This window comes from Pseudopipra pipra, chromosome 3 (genome assembly GCF_036250125.1).
Source record: "Pseudopipra pipra isolate bDixPip1 chromosome 3, bDixPip1.hap1, whole genome shotgun sequence".
Classification (NCBI taxonomy): domain Eukaryota; kingdom Metazoa; phylum Chordata; class Aves; order Passeriformes; family Pipridae; genus Pseudopipra; species Pseudopipra pipra.
In genome coordinates, this window is record NC_087551.1 from 86,097,043 (window position 1) to 86,117,667 (window position 20,625).

At 33.6% G+C, this 20,625-nt stretch overlaps 1 protein-coding gene across 50 annotated transcripts in view; it reads right to left on the reverse strand.

Annotated features, from left to right (window-relative positions):
• RIMS1 (regulating synaptic membrane exocytosis 1) overlaps positions 1 to 20,625 on the reverse strand; it is a 318,203-nt gene that overhangs the window by 87,910 nt on the left and 209,668 nt on the right. For 17 of the 50 annotated variants that reach the window (XR_010429395.1, XM_064650149.1, XM_064650188.1 and 14 more), the window contains 7 exons: positions 17,940 to 18,002; positions 14,502 to 14,579; positions 14,037 to 14,150; positions 13,485 to 13,574; positions 8,085 to 8,168; positions 3,930 to 4,007; positions 1,570 to 1,641 (listed from right to left, as the gene is read on the reverse strand). Coding sequence is in view for 49 of the 50 variants with exons in the window: in XM_064650149.1 (XP_064506219.1) it covers positions 1,570 to 1,641; positions 3,930 to 4,007; positions 8,085 to 8,168; positions 13,485 to 13,574; positions 14,037 to 14,150; positions 14,502 to 14,579; positions 17,940 to 18,002 (579 nt within the window). In the remaining variant the exon portion in view is untranslated. The remainder of the gene's footprint in view (positions 1 to 1,569; positions 1,642 to 3,929; positions 4,008 to 8,084; positions 8,169 to 13,484; positions 13,575 to 14,036; positions 14,151 to 14,501; positions 14,580 to 17,939; positions 18,003 to 20,625) is intronic. The other 33 variants (XM_064650161.1, XM_064650165.1, XM_064650177.1 and 30 more) reach the window with 14 other exon arrangements.

Genomic DNA, 20,625 nt, shown 5'->3' on the forward strand with positions numbered 1-20,625 from the left:
TCTGTAAATTACCCTGAAAAGGTTGGCCTTTTCCCTTTTATGTACATTTCCTAAGCTATCACAATACATAGAAAATTTAATCTTACATAAAATGCTGAAATGCTTTATAGAGAAGCTGACAGCATGCTGATAGGTTATTCCACTAATCTGCTTAACAAATAGACAAGGTTTGCAAATTGTAAAATAAAGAGCAATTCTTAGGAAAAAATAGATATTTGAAGAAGAAAGAGTCTTGAATTATATTTTATAAGAAAATTAATTGCCTACCCTATTATCAAAACTTTTTGGCACTAGTGCAATGTTATATCTATGAAGAAATACTGAACTACAGCGCCCAGACTTATTTAGACATTTTGTCTCACATCTACCACCGCGAATCATTTTAGGGAAACAAAAACCTACAGTATGTGCCATGGAGATGTAAAAAGAAGCAGCACAATTGATGTTTCCCTGTGCTCTTGTTCACTGGGCTCATTGCTGAATGGTTACCAAGAACCAAACCCCTTTCTAACTCTTCAGGAGTTAGAAAAAACAGGTTAAAAAATGGCTTTAGTGATCTCTGTGGCAAAATAGTCCCTGATTCAATCATAGCAAGGATTTCAGCCATCATTTACGTAATTTCTCTTATTCAAACTGAAAAGGAAACTGGGTTGTTGTGACAACAGAAAAATCAAACTCAAGAAAAATGTAACCATTGCTTTTTCATCAAGAACCATAATCTGGGACTTGAAGCAGTAAAACAAAATAAAAGCTCTGAAGTTTTGCTATGTAATGTGTGTTTTCATTGAAAACAGATGTCTGTGTTGTTCATGGAAGATTTTCAGCTCTCACAATGTAAACAGATGTACATTCCACCTCTGCTCATCAAGGTAACATAAATCTATTTCTGACAGAGGAAGGATCTCACCCCTCCTCACTGCTCTTATTTTAGCAAGACACAGGGTTTAAAATTTTACTAGATATTCTTATGATTCAGTATATATCTTTGTTTTCTTCACTTTTTCTTAAAAATTTGAATATGTAACCCCATACCACTGTAGCATCAAAGTTAAAAGTTATGATGATAATACAAGTTCAGGAAAATTCAATAAATACAAAAGTTAAAGTTTCAGTGTTTATATTAACTCTATATAATGATAGATGTTGAAATTTTCTATACATATTTAAATGTGTAACTTAACTTCGTTATATTTTAAAGCGAAATTAACTTGATCACAGACATTTTGAACTAATAATCTATTATATCTGTCTATCTAATCTATTATATTTTATCATCCTCAAAATTATTGTAAAATAAAGATTTTTTGAAAAAATCAGTGGTTAAGTGCAGAAATTAACTGCTAGTCTTTACCATTGAATTTATCTGCAATAATGAATGCCAGAAAAATTCCATACGTATGCAATACAGTGCTAATAATAGAGATACAAAGTAAATAATACTGTCAATTACAACAACATTGCTTTGGGTACTGTCACAGGTGTTTTAAAAAAGTTGTATCAGAGGTATATTCAACAAACTGGAATCAGACTGATAATAGGAGCTGTTTACACATCGATCAACAATCCTACCTTTCCGTTTCAGTTGCGGAGCCTTTCCTAGTTTGTTTTTGGCTGCTATATCTTTCCACTTTTCTGGACTGCCTGTGAAATGACATGTCAGAAAAGAAATAAACAAAGAACAAAAAGAATACAGAAATATGAAGATTATTTATTCATGTATTATAAGGGTAATAACAGAAATGGTTGACAGATAAGAAAGTGACAATGATCATCATGAACAGGCTGATGAATTTGAGATTTAAGAGGCATTGCACTGATAGGTTTGATTAAGGCTCATGGTGGGAGAGTTATGAGGTACCAAAACAGGAAAAAAAACATTAATCCTGACTGAGCCTGCAACTAGTTCCCCCTTCACAGTCTGTATTTGATTAAAACAATGCCTCCTCAAAGGCTATAAGTCAACTCTTAACAGCATGAAAAACAAATTCAGAGTAGAAAGTAGGAATAAAGTGTTGCAGAAAGTATCAGAAAATACTATTCAAACGTAAATTTTAAAATTGTTTTGAATCTAAATTTTGAAAGCAAAACAAATACTGCATCATAACAGATTTAAATAAGGGTGTCACTATATTAATAAAAACCTGGCTTTTAAAATTCTCAGCCTATTAAAACTTGTTAAAGTTTTGAGAAGCAGTTTAAACTGATTCTATTTTTTTTTCTAGTCAATATAGATAAGATAGAAATTTATTTCATTCCCTCACTCCATTTCTACAAAAATCTTTTACAGAATCCATCTGACATTTGGACAGTGAGGCACTAGTTACCTCTGACAGTCTAAGAACTTACTTTGATAGTAAATAAGAACAATGAACAGCAATATGAGTCGATACATGTAAGAAGAAAGGTAAAGTCATATTTCATCATTACTACCCAGGACTATAAACATACTATGCAAATCTCTGCAAATCTTGTGTTCCAAAATTTTCTGTACTATCCATAGTAATGTGAGCATTTACAATGTAGGATTTACAACTTTAAACTTCTAAAAATCATCAATATATACTAGTCTTTTAGTGGTGAAAACCCACAGGAGAGGTCAAAACCAGGGAGCAATGATTATTCGTTCATAGACCAGAAACTTTGACAAACTTTAACACTTGTAAGATCTTGTAATGATACAATCAATGTCATGTATTAAGCTATATAAGAATTACTGGGGGCAAAACATATAGATAAAAATAATATTTAAAGTAATATGTTCTCCTTTAAACCTTTGTGGTTATAAAGAGTAATCCAATGTCTGACCTGGAAGATACCTACACAGCTGTGACACTAAATTATACCCAAAGAACATTATCACAGTGGATTTTCATTATTTGTACCCACTGCAATATTTGATGAGCATTATATTGTGATGCAGTATACTCCACAACAAAGAAAACATTGCAGTAAAATACAAAATGCTTTCTGCATAACAAGAGGTCATTACCTGAAGCTTTCTGGGTTTTGAAAGAATCTATTTTCTTACAAAAAAATAATATTTCAGATTAAAAATTAAAATCCCTTTTGTCCTCAAGCTATTTTTTTTTCAGATTTATTCTTTGTATATTCTCATTACTTTTCAATTCTATTCCTTTACCAGGACAAATATAAGGTAGGTGCACAGGAAATCACACATATTAAATGCTGCAGCTTTACATAAAACCTACGGTTAGCAAAGCATTCAAAGTTAGGGCTAGATCCACTGTATGCAGCAGCATTATCATTCAAATTATGTCACCCTCTTCATTTTCTGTTTACTTGGTTGATTGGGGCTACTTTTTCTCTTACTCCTTGTGTCACTTGCTTAGATTGTGATGTTACATGCAATGGAGAAAAAGAGCACATAGTGACTACTTTTAGTAGTAGAATGGAAAAGCTGAGAGTAGGACACGCTTTCCTATGAAAAGTAACAAAATAATACATAGCCCTAATGAGCTGAATATACTTAGTTCTCTGCTCTCAGTGCTGTCCTTGGGAGCAGCCCATACTAGAAATTTTATAAAATCAGTTTCCTTTCTGTTTTCTTCCTCTTGCTAAGATGATGCTGTATACATTTCCATATGGCTCAACAGCCTACTACAGTGCTTAGAGTCCTGGCTCAGCTCGAGCAGGCATTGGCACGTGGGCATTTAGAAGTAGGTGTCCTTTTGTGCTCACGTACAGTGTACAAAGAGTGTGCTGGGGTAAGAACACTCATGTCATACTCAAATTTACCTCTTAAACGTATCTTTAAGGAGGATAAATATTATCCATGAGCAATACATGCATATATGTACTTGTACATAAAACCCGAAAAAGAAAGAAAACATGTGAAAGTATGCAGAGCATATGAAGAATATACTATCACCAATACCTCATTTATCTATGATTTGAGTAAATAAGGATACCTCTGTGCTGCTCCAGGTTTAGCACTTAGGTGGTCTACACTGTCCTGTTTTGGAATGCAAGACTCCAGCGTCCTTGTTCTTCACAATATTTGGAAACATGGATGTGTATTTGGACAGAATGAGCAGAAACAAAGAGATGGTCACATGCAGTGAAGGTGGACACATGCAGTCAAATACATAAACCAAAAGCATTAAGGTGCTATCTGTTGAAAAAGGCTATATTTCTTATTCGCCCATCCACTGATTTAATCCAAAGACTGTAGGGAAATGTTAAAATTTTTAGATGCAATATCAACAGTCTAAGATGTAATAAACTATAGAATGAAAGTCACAACAATGTTTTAAAAAACCTTTATATTCTACATGTTGAATGGCAGCACTGTAGTCTAATAGGTGCTATTATCCTTCTCCAGAATTAATCCATGCTATCGTTCATTAGATTAATATATAAACCTATACGGAACATCTTCCCTTACAAAGATGTGTATTTTGTCATTATACTGTGAAATTCTCCTGAAAATACAAGTAAATTTCATAATTTCATATATTTTGATGGGAAGTTCTTATTTTGTTACCAGTCAATCTGCTACAGTAATAATTAACAATAATTTAATAGCAAAGTAGAATAACTGACGGAGCTTTCTTTAAAAACAAAAACAAAACAAACAAACAAACAAAAAAACCCCAAAAAACAAATGAAGATCAGACTATTTCTGAATTTCCAAATATCAAATTTGGATTTTAAAGATAAAACTCAGGACAATTTGCAGTCCACTACTAATCTAGCTAATGCAATAATATATTTGCATCTATACCTACAATAAAGTGAGGAAATGCTAAGATTTCTCTTTTGGATCATAAATCTACCAACTGTGACACCAAATCAGTGATCTATGGGTATCATATATAGACAGGCACTTTATATTATTTTAAATACAAACCATTCAAGTTCATGTTCCAAATACCTACGTGCCTCAAAATATTTAACACTGTTGAGTGTAAACAAAATCTATAAAGAGAAATATGACAATATTCCTATCAAAATTAAGAATTACTATTCTTAAAGTGACAACATTATAATACAATTAAGTGTCTAACTTTTAAAAATTATTTATTACTGGCTTGCACAAGAGACCTCAGTGTTTTACAGTGAGTCTGCTACTTTATGTAGCCTTAAAGCCATCAAGAATGTCATGTTCAATACTTCCTGATTTTTACTGATGTTTTCTAAAAGGCTGGATCTACATGGTATGTGAACATACCACAAATATTCTGAAGGCTTGCCACCTGCTCACGCTCATTCTTAGCAGTTCAGTTCATGTCTTGAAAAACTGCTTCCCTGATCAAGTCACATGGTGGTTGCCGAAAAATGGGAAAGGAGCAAACAGACCAAATTGCTCTTTTACTGGCAGTGAACAGCACAGCAAAGCAGAGTCATGAAAGTACCAAAGGGGCACTTGCTCTACAGCTGGATTCAGGATGACTCTTGGATAAGCATTCTTATAGATGCACACATGACTGACAAAAGCTACTTCTCTTAACTGAAAGTATTTGATAATTAATTTTTTACAGGCTTTTTTTATCCACTCTTGTCAGCATATGCTGACAGTATATGCAGACCTCTCAAAAAGAACAGTCTGAATAAAATTTCCACCTACCATTAAATTCTCAGCTTTCATTTCCCTTGTTTTTATCATCACTTACAATTTCAGTTTCACAGTTCTCCAGATACCAGTCTGTCTATGCTGTAGGCATTAGACATTTAAACCTTCTAATTCTAATTTCCAGTACAAAAGAAACAAACCTAAAAAACTTCCAGCAACGAAGCTATTATGTTTTTTAAAATATCTTACAGAAATATATGATATAACCAAACATTTGTTAATTCTTAACACTGAAATAATACATAACTCATGTCTCAACTTGTCAATGTAATGAAAGAGTCACTTCTTTCTGATACAGCAAATGAACAAAGTCCAGAATAACAATAATCTTGCAAGGACTTTTATTAAAATTTATTTTAGAAATCATTATCAACAAATAAAATGTTGCAAAAAATTATCAAAATTGGACATAATGCATGTCATAGGCATTTAAGAACTGTATTCATAAATAGATCTTGACAGCACCCTATATACAAATTTGGCCAATTTGTAGGATAAATCTGTAATGTACTCAAATGAAGAGTAAGATGACACCTGTCAAAGACAATTAATCTGTGAAATATTATTTGCAAGTGGTGATAAGTAGTTAGTTAGTTAGCCCTGCTGATCCATCAGACAGTCATTCCCCAACACCCACTGCTTCACTTTTCAAGTTGTTACAAGCATATCTTAAAAAAACCATAAAAAAATCATAGAACTGACTAGTGTTGGCCCACTGCAATAAATATGGGAAATAATCAGAACAAATGAAAACTAAAAGAGTAGAAAAAGAAGGTAAAAGTACCTTTGATTCCCTCACTATTACTCTGTCTGCAGACAAGGTGGGCTACTATTTTGTACTGGATGTGCAATTCAAAGAGTCCAATGTCCTCAGAATTTCTTTTAATCTGGGAGAAAGATCCCAGAACTGGTAGGTTGAAAACATTCATCAGGATTGAGGTCAAGCTAAACCCCTTCTAGGTTCATCAGTGACCTTCTTGCTGAGATTTGGAGACCAGATCACATGCAAGACTTACAAACACAATAAGGCACCGACTTCACTTGGAAAATTAGATTGCTGCTTGTCCAACTCGAAATCCTTCCCATAACAGATTCTATATCCTACAGAAGCTTTACTATAAAATGCTTGCTAACTGGTTTTAGATTATTTCAGTCTTTCTCCACAAAATTTCAACTGACATAAAAAGGCCTACAATTTTGCATTGAAAAGTGCAGAATTTAGATGAAAACCTCATTTCACTGAAACGTGATATGATTATGATTTAATTTAAATTGCTGATCACAATATTTCATCGTCTGATACTCTGAAGTCAAAGGCAATCTTTCCATCAACTCAAAAAATTAGAAGAAAAATTACTTAAAAATCCCTAAAAGTCCTAAACTACATTTTCAAACTATTAATAGCTGTCCCATGAAATGGATGTGTTGGAAAAATTTCTGGAAATGCAGTATCTGTAAGGGGGACAACTTTGAAATAATGTTTCACCAATTTGTTTGCATCAAGCAAACAAGATAAATCATAGTATAAATATTAGTAATGTGGATAGACTTTAACAGAAGGTGAGAACTGGCACCACAGTAACTGAGTTTTATCAGTATACCAGTCTTAGAGCTTCAAGTGCAACTTCATAATAGCATGTACAGATTATTTACATGAACCATCTGTATCCTGTCACTTACTGTAGTACAAAAGATTTAAAGGAAAAATTTTTAATTTGCATCTCAATAGTAATTATAATATCTGCTTAAAACAACCCCAGATCTAGCTGGCACAAAAATACCAAAAAATTACTACTGCCAAAGTAATGAGAACCACAAACTGATCTGATTAGAAAGCTCATGAGAAGTAAAAAACAAAGGTGCTTTCATCAATCGTAGGGGATATTCAGCATAAAAATTTCTTTAAAACCCTGATAGTCTTAACCAAAACCTACCTTATTAGGAACACCTGCTCCATGGAGACCATCCTGATTTGGACAGAATTTACAAACAGTGCCAATTTTTACATACATTAACTAGAAAATGTTAACAAGACTTCCAGGTTGTGGGTTTTTTCCCCCATTAGGAACAGTTTGTTAAGAAAAGAAAAACCAAAACCAATAAATATAAACATATATACGAGAATATGCTCTACAACAAATATTTATAGTATTATAAAGCACCACAGTGAAAGCACCACCACCATTTACAGAAGCAGGTCAAAACAGACTAAAGAACATTAACACAGATGATGTTCTGTTGTATCAGACATATTATTTCATGGCTTATGCCCATTCAGGCAAACAAAGAACTTGAAAAGATGTTAATTCCTAGGTGCTTTATAACAGTTCAACAAAATGCAGAGATGATGTCTAAACTGCTGCTTTATTTTGGGCTTCTGGAGGTTGTAATTCTTTCTCCGCATATATGCATACTTCTAAATTTCAGTGTACTCCTCTGAGAGTGCAAGATGCAGTAAGCCATTTTTCAACTGGGAGGAGCTGACTAGTACCTGTCATCCTCCGGAGATGCATGCTGGATATGAATCCTGGGACTAGTAGGTCGTCTCCTCTCTAGGGAGGGGGACAATCTACCCCTGTTTGCCCATTCAATAAAACAGGAAAAAAAATACAATATTTAGTTTGTGATAAAATTAAATATATGGGATTTGGGACTGGAAAAATACCCCAAAAAGTAATAAAAGTCTGTAATTCAATTTTTTTAACAGTTTTCTCATACCCAAGTATACTTTTCTTAAGGTCGCTTACAACAGAAACATTACATCTGAAACAAAGAGAACGTATGCTCAAAGATGCAGAATTTAGACCAATATAAATCTTCTACATAGTGTACAATTAAGTTTTGAAATATTCTCAAATACTAGACTATCTAAAAGCCTGTCATTTGCATACAAATGTGCAATTCCAAACTAGAAGAGCTTTTCAAAACAATATGGTGGTCATTTTCTCGTCGTTTCGCTAAGCCCATCGCTCCTAGCTCTTTGCACAGAAAAAATGTAATCTCAGTAAATATGTAGAACTATGAACTATAAGAAAAATTCCAGGGCATAAAGTCACCTTTTCTGGAATGCAGTGAAAGAGTAGAGGTAAATTATTTAGCTACAACTAAGCTACACACATTTGTGTACAAGTACTTGGGCAATCTTTTATCATTTGAAAATATATATAGAAAGCGTGTGCAGCCAACTTCCTCTTCTGTTCATTTCTCTTTATCCCCATAGTACATGCCATTATGTTACATAATTAAATTTAACAAAAAGGACCTGAACTGAGAATGAAAATTGGTGTATCATATGTTTTTTTTTCTTGAAAAAGCTCATTTAATTTAGAATTATATATACTATATTACAGACTCGACTCGTGTTGCTTATTTTATTGGGATGTTTTGTAATCGTAATAGTACAACTGTAACACAACAATCTTAAAATATGTTTTAGTGGTGAATAGCAAAATGTTTACACAAACTCTGCACAACTATCTAATATTTCCCTTTCTGAGGTATTTTTCCCGTCCATGCAATAAGGAAAAGGGTTTTATTTATGGAACATGCAAATAACAAAAATTTCAGGGACATTAGCATTATCTGAACAGTTAGGTAGGCCTTTCAGAAGCTTTAAGAGCAAATAGGTTGTTAGTAGTCAGTTTCTTTTTCTCTCCAAAGCAAGGGTTAAAGAAAATGTTAATGCATCAGTGCACTCAGTCAAAGCCCTTAATATGCTGATATCTTCTACAAATATTAAAGAGCATTTGATAGAATTAACTGGGTCATTGAGTATGAGCTTTGAGAACATGTTGCCTTTCACTAAATGTTGAGTGACTGTGAGCCACAGTACAACACAAACATGTAATAACTTACTTCTTTACATGGTTGAAAAGAATTGGAAACACAATATAAGGCAGACCTAATGCAGTTATTACACTGTACATTATTTTAAATGTAAATGGAGATATTCAACACAACTGTGAAAGGCATGCACCATAAAAATCAACACGAAATCAGGACAGGCCTTAATTGGATCAAGTGGTAGCTCCAACTTCTCTGTGATCTATTTATGATGAGGTCATAGATAACTGTTGAGCTTTGTCTCTTGTTCAGGTGGCAGTGACCAGATGATAGCAAACATACTGTTTTGATTCCTACTGCAGTGAAGCACCTCAGAACAAATCTAACACAGCTCTGGGGCAAGTATGCTGACCCTGTTGTACATGAACTAACCCCTGGGCTGTGCTCCTTGGTTTTATTTGCTCAGATCTCCACTAGCTAACCTCTCAGGCCAAAAGCATACAAAAACTACCAGTCTATACAACTGCTCTTTTTCCAGCTGCTAATACACACAACAATTGATTGTAACATAAGAAATGTAGATGGTAAATAAAAGCCATACTATATATTATTAAGTGACTACCACTGGCTGCAATCTTAAATCAGTCTGGGGAAGATGCTATTATAATGACAAGCCATTGCTGAATGAGTTCAGATTCTGCCCTTAAACCTCATGCCTAGGTGCTTTCCTGACTGGATGTTGAAAACAAATTTCTCCATTCTAAAGAAATAGCACTCGATTTACAAGGAAAAAAAAGCAGAAATTTCGAGACACAGTGAAAAAAACAGTAAAAAAAAAAAGATACTAAAGGAAGTAGTAGCAGGAAGAACATTTTTAATGGCATTAGAGGACATTTATGACTATATTACAAATTTAAATAAGCACTGCAGTTCATCATAGGATCTTGAACAACACAATCAAAAAACCCAAACAAAACAGCTTGGAATAAATAGGGGGATAGGGGATGGGAGGTAGGAAGAGAGAAAAAAAAAGGCAGTCGTGGTGCAAGGGTACAGTGGTATTTGTAGGGACTGGATATTTTTTAGTGTCCTAGAGTACAAAAAGAGAGTGCAAAAGAGAAGTACATGAAGGATTAAGCTCTCTACCAGACCAGTTCATTTACCAAAAAACTTTTAGCAGCCCCTGTTAAGGCAAGGTCAGTTTGCCATGCAAGTTGTATGGACATTACTTCCTCAAATGATGGAACTTAAAGAAGTAGAAAAGGAAATTTGCTGTTATTGCTTTGGTTCTGGTTTAGTGCAACTAACAAGACTTGTATATCACAAATTCATATGTACAGCTGGAAGTATTTTTCTACTAGTATAAATTACTAGTCAATAGTAAATTACTAGTCAATAAAATTACTTTTACTGGCAAAGCAGCATCTTAAAAACCAGTAACTACTTTGACCCTTCCAAATTACATGAATGACATTGTAGAGAGTTCAAGGATCAAAACCGTTTCCACAAACCACTGACACAGAGAAATAGGGCTCTACTGTCCATTGGTTACACACAATCAACTTAACCATTCTGTTAAAAAAGGATGAAGTGGTCCATTTTAGCTCTTGATTTCAAATACAATCTAATTTATACCCTCTGAGACAAAAGGTTAGGGGGAATAAGTAGAAATATTCCACCTATTCCATTAGTGAACATACTCCTAATTTTGTTGAAGAAAATATATAAAGCCATATTTAGAAGTTTGTATTTTGAGGTATAAATGTCTAAACTTTTAAACAAAATCTACAATGACATTCATGAAGGGGAGAGAGGAGAAGAAATATCATGCAAACAACTAACAATACCTTCAACACTGCTCCCTCAAATATAATGATAAATGGTGCTGTAGATTGGAGTTCACAAAACCATACAGTGTTTCTCTTTGATCCAAGCAGGACCAGTGCTACACACCTGATGGCTGTCTCATTCTTTTCTTAGTTTCCAGTGATGAAGACAACCTTTGCCATATCATATATTACAGTGTTTCATCATACCTGCTTTCAGAAAAGGTTTCCTAGGGCTTAAGAACTTGTTTTACTGTATTTTAAGTCTTCTGTTCTCATCTTGTCCAGCACAAAACCAAAATGCTTTCTATCCTGAACTTAATTCTGTTCTTCAAACTAAAGACTCCTCTATCATTACACGCAACTGATGCCTAACCTCATGTTAGGGCTGTATTGGAAGCACATCTTCTATGTTAGAAAAAAGGAAAAGATGTATGTCTTAAATCCTCTGCCAAAGCCACACAGATTTTATTATTTTCAGTGAAACCATAAAAAAAAATCTGAATATGAATTTACCAAAAAAGATCTGATGAAGGATCCCAAGTCAAAAGCACCTATTTAGGACTCCTAAATGCTAAGAAAAACTTTCATAGTGATGGGCAAGTTTTCTGGATCAGGTCCACTGATGATTTGGCAAAACCACATTTAGTAGCAATAGAGGCCATTAATAGAGACTAAACACTTTTCATTACAAAGAGCTCATGAAAAATGTTTCAGATTCTTCACAGTGCTATTGGACAGAGGTTGCTGCACATGAATTAAAAAGACATAACAGAACTAGTTAACATCAATGACAGATGTAGTTTTGAGTATAAGATTCTAACTAGATAGTTTATAATTGCCAGTTACTGCTTCATTGAATATTCAACTTGATGGGTGGCATCTTGAAATAAGCACAAAACATACTACTCATGTCCATATATTATTACATTAAATAACTTGTTGTAGATGAATGCAGCTGTATATATCTACATCATATTAATATGATGATACAATTTAAAAAAAAAAAATCTAGAACAATATCCTGTATTTCAATCTGAGTGGTTTTACTTCAGCTGAACTTTTTCGTTGTTTTTTTAATAACGATGTTCCTATAGTGTCTTGAGCTCAGTCTTAAAAAGGAATGAACTACTGTAGATCCATCAGAGATATCTCAGCAGAGCATTAGTCACTCCTCTGCAACAAAGGTACAACTTGAAAAGAGCACAGTTCCAGCCGAGGAGCAGTGGGAAGTGTGGAGAAAGGAAAGGGAAATTTCAAATAAAAAAAGGAGAAACCCTATCTCAAAGAGAAAAGTGCGTTCTTAGTGCCTTTCTTCACATGTCTTCTCCCACAATAAAGAAAATGATGTAACTGTTACAACCATCATACCGTGGGTTGACTGGCAAAACATTATCAACTGCCACATTAGTTAAATATGTATTGCACAGATGAAATTATAATTCCATCCTATTTCCACTCAAAGGGAGCCTATTATAGCCCTTAGTGAACATAAAATCTCACTCTAAAATGATATAACTCTTAGCTAAAAACACAGGTGATTATGAAAAGTTCCCTTGTGGAATCATTTCACCTGTCAACTACACGAGCATTATTTGATTCACCTAAAATTTTGAACCAAGCTATTGTAATAGTAAAAATACAGAAAGCATGCCTGCACAATATATGTGACACAACAATATTTCATATAAATTGCAAACATGTCTTCTTAAGACTTCTGTGAACGTTAATATAATGTCATAGAGTGAAAAAAAACTTAATGCAGTGATTTGCCTTGTAATCGCAAAAGCAGAAGCAGCAGATTAGATTAGGAAAGCAATGAAGTTTGGCTGTTTTGTAAAAAATATATCACTAAACAAACTGCAGCTCTGGTTTGAAATATGAGAGTTTTATAATAATTTATAATTTATGCCACTGCTTTATTAGCAGTCCACAGAACAATCAAGAAACAAATATAAAACTTTTTAGCAAATGATGATGAAGATTCACAACCAGGTGGTAAGTTTCAAAATACTTAACACTGCAATGCTATTATCAGCATACTGAGGACTTTTGTAAACAATGAACATCAGCTTGAACCAAAACAAGGAAAGTAGCCAGAAGCAGTTATAAACTCCAACACACAATTTACATGACATACATGAATATAGGAGCAAAAATGTATACAAATACCAAAGCAGACAAGAATGTACGAGAATGTAGAGTACTCATATGAAGAAAAACAAAACTGATAAAGATCACCAGCACAGATGACAAGAAATCCATAAGTTTTTATTTTATACCTTTCTCGTTCTGGTGAATGCAAACTAGTATCTGGTCTCAAGCAGTTGGTACTAGCACTCCTAGCCCTGTCAAGGGAGGGCTGCAGTTCACTAGTGCCAGTGCATTGCATCCAATGGTAGAAGAGAAAGAAAAAGAAAACAAAGAAAGGAATACAATGTTAGATATTAACTTATAAAATAATGCTCTCTTTACAGAAAATGTAGGATCACAATGATTTAATTAAGGAAAACATAAAAAAGCTGACTGGATGATAGTGTCAAGATTTGTTTAGAAAACAAAAGCAAACAAAAGACTGCTAGAAATTTTTTGCAGAGATTGTTGAAATGTTTAAAACTGAATAAGACAGAACAGCATCCACTTGTAAGAAAAGTGGAATGAGAAATACCAAACAATAAATTTAAATCCTTATTAACAGCAGTAAATATTAAGCCAACATAAAAGAATGTGATACACTATATGTCATGTGAAATCCCTTTAGAGTGAAGCTTATTTATTCTGCAAATCCATATTAGATACCAAACAAGGGGGGGGATTAATCCTCAGTTTCTTACCTAACCGGTAGATCATCTCCAACTTTCGATATTCGTGAATTAAGGCAATCATGAAGGAGTGAAATATCCTGTCTAATCACGGATTTGGTCTTAGCACATGCAGGAAGAGTTGAGCTTTGTAAATTAAAATTATTTAAACAAAATGAAAGTAAATTGGACATGTAACAGAAATTTCATACATAAACAAAAGAATGTAGGAAAGAAAACCATGCAACATAAAATTTTAACAGTGAAGACAACTTCACCTAATACAAAGTAGCTTGGTTTGGATTTTTTGTAATGTAGGCATTAATTTAAACAATTATATGATGTGATTTTAGGATTTGATCCCTTATGTTTCAGTTATAAAAATATATGAAACATTTTATGTTTGGGGTTTTTTATTATTTAATAAGTCTATTCATTTTTTATAAAAGGAGCTTTGAACTCTATAGGAGTTTAAAGGGGACTCTAAACACTTCTTACCTGTACAGGTTCCAATGAGTACCATTTTCTAGTAAAGGCATCTTGGGTGGTAATGTTTTATAGTGCCTAACAGAACTTCTTGAATGTGGTGGGACAGAAAAGAAAACAGAACAAAAAAAAAATATGCCAGAAATAAAAAGACAGATAAAGGCAAGCCAAGACTGACCAGAATGTAAAACAAATGCATGCATAATATTCTGTATTATATAATATTCTGTATTTATAGCTGTATGAGTAGATTTCTCAGTATCTGTTTTTCTCAACTACTGTGACAGCTAACCGGGGACAAATTTTTGTATCTACACTTTTCTTAATACAGTGGATGAACTCATGGTAATACTAGTACAGATGAGATGTTTTCTTGAAATGAAGGTAATCTAAATTCCATTTATAGATACTTTAAATTAAAATATACAGGCTGTTGTGAAGGATTAAGTTGATATTAAATTTGCTCTTTATTTCTCTAAGAGATGCCTTACTTAGACCTACAGACTTTAACCTCTCCAGTATCTAAACATGCAAATCTTGCTAACACAGGGATATACAATATTACAAATTTAACTAGAGATGTATTAGCGCCTGACTTTTTGAATGTGGAAGTCTTTTGAAAGTTTAATTTCAAAATTTAACAGTAATTGAATGTTATTAATAATAAACTAAAAAAAAACCTTAGGAGATCTACTACATCAGCCAGCACAGCAGCACTGAGGTGTTACATGACAACTGTCTAAGATCATCATAGATTTTAGAACAGGAAATGTTTTACTGTACCATCCAGCTATACCCAATGAACAAGGTGGAAATTTAAAGGTGGACAATGGTTGCTGAATGGGAATTATGGCCATTTAATGGTTAGGGGTTAATAAGAAAATTCTAACAACTTTCTACATTCCCTACCAGGACACAGGTGCAGAGCTATTAGGAGAAGAACCAGCAGCCTTGAGGATTTTGCAGCATCAAGAACAGTCTGTCCTAATAGGATATTTTCTTTACTGTTAAGGCTTGAAACTCGACACAGCAGATGAGCATTACAAACCTGGCTGTGTCACAGACAGATGAATCAACTCTCTGCCTGGAAATCCTAGTGTTTGTAAAACTCTGAGGGATTTAATAGTGGAGCTTTGACCCTTCTTGTCTGAGTTTAGTGGCCACCACTGGTGATGTCTCTGTCAAAGGTGACTGTAGCGTTGCGAAGGAGGAGCAAAGCAATGGTTGTCCATCAGGTCAATTATGGCATAGGAGCAGATACTACCAATCAAAGTAAGAGTGACTTGAGGCATGGAATGTGACAATCAATGGTCTATAGTAAAGGTATAGACCTTTCCACCATTTCTACTGTAAGTCAATAACTGCAAACAGATGGACAGGATGGACAGTTTGGACTAGTATTATTCCTAGCTGGTGTATTAAACTCATCATATTATCTTAACTGTGTAGCTTGGACTACCTAATTTCTTTCATTTAATACGAAACCATTAACGTTTCTTTCCTTTTTGATGCTGAAGATATCTTGACTACTAATCAAGACATTATCCAGCAAGCTGTCTAGGAAACAAGGATAAAGCCTTATAAAGTTTCTGACATGAATTAAATGTCAGGCTGCTAGAAATAAGCAAGGATAAAAGATGGCATAGAACAAATTTTTGCTGAAACTGTTTTTAAAAGTATTCAGTCAAAATTTAAAAAAAAAAAATCAATGTATTGTCTTCTATTGCCTTTATATTCATCTTCAATACATTATTATAAGTACCATTCTGTTTTATAGTATACCATTCCTATTACTTTAAAAGGGTGAATTTGTTAGTTTTTTTGATCCTTAAAAAAACCAGCAACAAATGGAATAAGGAGAAATGCAAGAACAGGCTATACTCTCTGAATTCAGTGTCGCTCGTACCTAACTCTGTTGCTGCCCATGCACAACTTTTAGCTGGTTAACTGCCCAGAATTGTTAAGTAGATTTGTAAAACTATTGGAAAGCTATAATGGTTGATCAAAGTGCATCAAAAGTTCATAATGAAATATTAATTAATTGAGAATTTAAGAATTGTGACTGAAAAATTCTAATGGCAATTGTAATCTCTAAGAGGGAAAGGAGAAAGCTCAGGGCTGGGGGCAGGAGGGGGGTGAAGCTATAGAATATCATCAGAAAGGACACAGGAAGGAGGCAGGAAAAACTGCTATTATATGACAATAAACATATATAAAATAACAGGGAATTAAATAAATTTTTAAAAATAAAGCCTAAAATCTTGAGGAAAAAGCCTTTTTAGCTGAAGTATAAGAATGAAAATCTTTCTACTGATAATAAACACTTAAATTTTAATTTAACACCTTCACTGATGAACAGATCTCACTGAAAAGGTTCATATTTATTATTTTAGCTTTATACTACTGTGCCTTCTAACAGAATCCTACCAGAGCATCTTCAATACTGTTTCAAATTTGGTGACAAAAATTAAAGTAAGCCAAGGCATATTAAAACAAAATAAGCACTACTTTGGAAGGGAAAATCCTACATTAAGTAAATGAATAATGGCACTAGACAATATGGTTTTAAGTTTGATGATTTTAAACATATGCACTGATGTAAAGCTTTTAGCAACACCCAGATCTTGAACAGACAAATGGATAACTACCTGGTTGAAGGAGTTAATTACTTTAAATTCAACTTGCATTTTTACTGATTCTAAATGGAAAATATTCTATCCAGTTTTTAATAAGTGTATCAGACATGATGAAAAAAATGGTGGGGGAGCAGAATTTGGTTTTTTAGATGAAGATATTTCATTCCTGTTTAGTTTCACAATTTGGGAAACGGTGAGACACGGAGCTCTGAGCCTTGGATCAAGACATTAATGAAGACTGAAGATGAGCCCAAACTGCAAAGTTTACATCTGGATCCAATTTATAGAAAAATTTTTAGATGCAAAACCAAGTAATACAAGACTTCTCAAAGCTGAGATTCCCAGTAAGGCCCTGCAAATCAATGTTTTTTCCTCTACATGTGACTAAATCAGCATGAGATTAGGTGTCACAACAAGTAAAGGTTGTTGAATTGTGTGTGGCTGTAATATAAAGACAAAAATGCAAATAAAAGAAAACATAAAAATAACTGAAAATGAATGTTTGAAATAACAATGCTGTCATGCATTGGGAGTTCAGGACTTTTGTGACTACACCGAATATCCACCACAAAATATAACTGCAAAACCAAAATTTCTTCAACTGCTTTAATCCTTACTACTGAGGTTCACAAGCACATATACATGTCTCAATCTGAGTTAAAACAAACAAACAAGATCAATTGACATGTGGATCACAAGGTACTTGGAAGTTTTTTATTTACTGGACTAAATACCACCATGGAAAACAATTTGGGTGCACAAAGTATAGACAACTAACCAGATGTGTTCATGATCACCAAATTCCTGTATTTACCTGATGGTATGTAGGCACTCAGCACTTCTTCCTCGTTTTGCTCTGGGCAGCATAAGAAGCTCACTGCACAGACAGGATGGGTGGTGAGTGAAACAGATATAATTATGAAGCATTAGATGACATGGGTTATGCCAATGATACGCAAATGAAAACATAAAAAGAAACAAGAAGCAACCACCCAGATAGATAGTCTGATAACATTCAAACTCCAACTGCACTTCTTAAAGAATATTAGCCAAAAATGCCTGTAATAACTACATTTTCAACAAATTCCTTTTAGTGTGGCACCTATTTTTATGAGATTTCTCTTTAAAATTCAGAATTACTTTTTCCGAGCTCTTCATGATGTAATAAATACATAATAAGGTTACAGTTTTTTAACAACCTCCTGTCTCATGAGGATATACTTTAGGGAAAAAAGGAAAGACGCTTGTTGTTTGTTTTGTGTTGGGTTTTGTGGCTTTCTAAGCCACAAAATCATACATGAAAAAGCAGGGATGGGTTTATGGGAAGAGTAGCCAGTCACCCTTTTGGGAAAACCAAACATATGTGTTCGCTGGAAATAATGTGTTTGGCCAAACATAAATTCTGACTTATACTCTTGATTTTGTAATGCAATCCCAAAGAAACAAAAAAAAAGCTAATCAGCCATGAGACTTTTTGTTTCTTATTGTTTCAAATTGTGGAAAATCAACTGTCTATTCTATTTTTCATTTACTGTAACCAAACAAATACTACACCCAGCAAGATGGTAAAATTAATACATACTTATGCCTGTGGTAAATATGACTATGATATGAAATAGCTGTCGAATTAATCTTGCAGATTTATACACTTCAACACAATCAGAAAGACCAAGCTCCAAACCTCCTAATTATCATAAATATGAAATTAAACTTCCTGGAAATATGCTAATTTAAAAGCAGCAGGGTATCCTATGAAGTACTATGGCAAAAAGAAGAGAGAAAAGATTAAAAAACAGATAAAGCAGTAGTCGTTCAATGTGTTTTATGCTTCCTGCCATTATAAAATGTTCCATTGCATTGATGCAGTACAGGTAATATTTGTCTAAAATTCTAAACTGGGCAGCTTGAAATAATGGCTTGTGAGTCATGTGTGAGATTTAATTGCATCTGAAGCCACTAGCCTCATTTTGATGCAACAAAATGAACTAAAGTTAAACTGAATTTTTTAATTTTCTTTTTAAGCAAAATTTCTGTTCATAAGCTTAGAGGACAGATAGAATTTACAAGCAGGTTCCAAATTACAAACAAATATGCCTTTTAGGAAAAAAACCTACTTTTTTCTTAAGAGTTGTAAAGTAGATGCGAAGTCTACATTAAATCATACGGCACTTTGTTAAGAAAAAAAGAATATCTATTGTAATTGGCCCACAGTAAACAGTAATATAAAATTCATTCAGAAAAGTGATACAAAATAGCAAATCCACCATGAAATCTTCTAATTAAAAAAACAAAGCAAAAGAATCTGTCACAGAAGATCACCAATAATGTGAGAAGATGCTCACAGTTCTCTAATAAATTAAGTTGGTTTGGGAGGCATTTAAAATAAAGATTATTATTCTAAACCAAGTGTTTTCTTATGTGAGGATTTTAGTACTCACATTAATAGATTTTGCTTAAGAATAAAAGAAATATTAAAACAAACAAACAAAAAAAGTACCATGCTCTTGGAAATTGGACAATGATCCTAAGTTCTGAACAAAGTGTCTAGCTAGATATCCTAATAAAAAGCTTTTCCTAACAGTTTATATCTGTACACATATATGTGTGTACATGTGCATACGAACACATATAAAAAAGTTAAAGTGGACAAATCAGTTTCACTGGAAATTTATCACAAGAGATGCATTTGCAAGAGAGTGATAATAACTGTTTTTTACAAATATCTCTATTAATACAGAATATATTAATAGTCAATATTCATTTTGGATCAATAAGAGGTCACTGAGAAAATTATCAAAATTAGCCAACAATTGTAATTTCTGCCATGTAACTCCTGGGTAATCACTAAACTTTGAAACCAAATTTATGTAGGTATCTACATGAATGTACTTGTTTAGATGAAGAGTTCAGTAGATGGACAACATATAATACTTATACTACCCTGGATACTAATATATAATACTTAACTAAGATTTTTTTTTAAATTCTTAGATGTGACAGAGAATCTTCATCAACTATCTGGTTTTGATCTTTGCTATGATGCTACTCTTATGTACTGAAAGCCAGCCAAACCTGCAAGAGTTAAACAGCCTCCACAACTGAAGAAATATGGGGAAAAGACGAAAAAGAAAATGGCAAAGAGGAGACCATTGTAGACAAGATTATTATTCAAGGAGAGCAAGTACATCTTTAAATCTTGCAAATAAGCCATGTACATCCTTATGCCTGATCTTTAAACTTCTGAAAAAAGTTTTCTAAACACTGAAAAGAACTGAAGAGTGTCTCACTTCTCTGAACAAATCCAGCAGCCCATTGCTGCTGTAGCTCTGGTTTGATGGCTCATCCCCAAGAAAGCTTCAGTGTAAGGCCTGCTCCTCTCCAATCATAATTCATGCATATACCACCAGTTAAGTCATGGTTTGAGGCTTTACCGAAAGAAAAAATTCTAAACAGTTAACTGTCTATATTTATACTGACAACAGCTACGTTTTAAAGCCTCT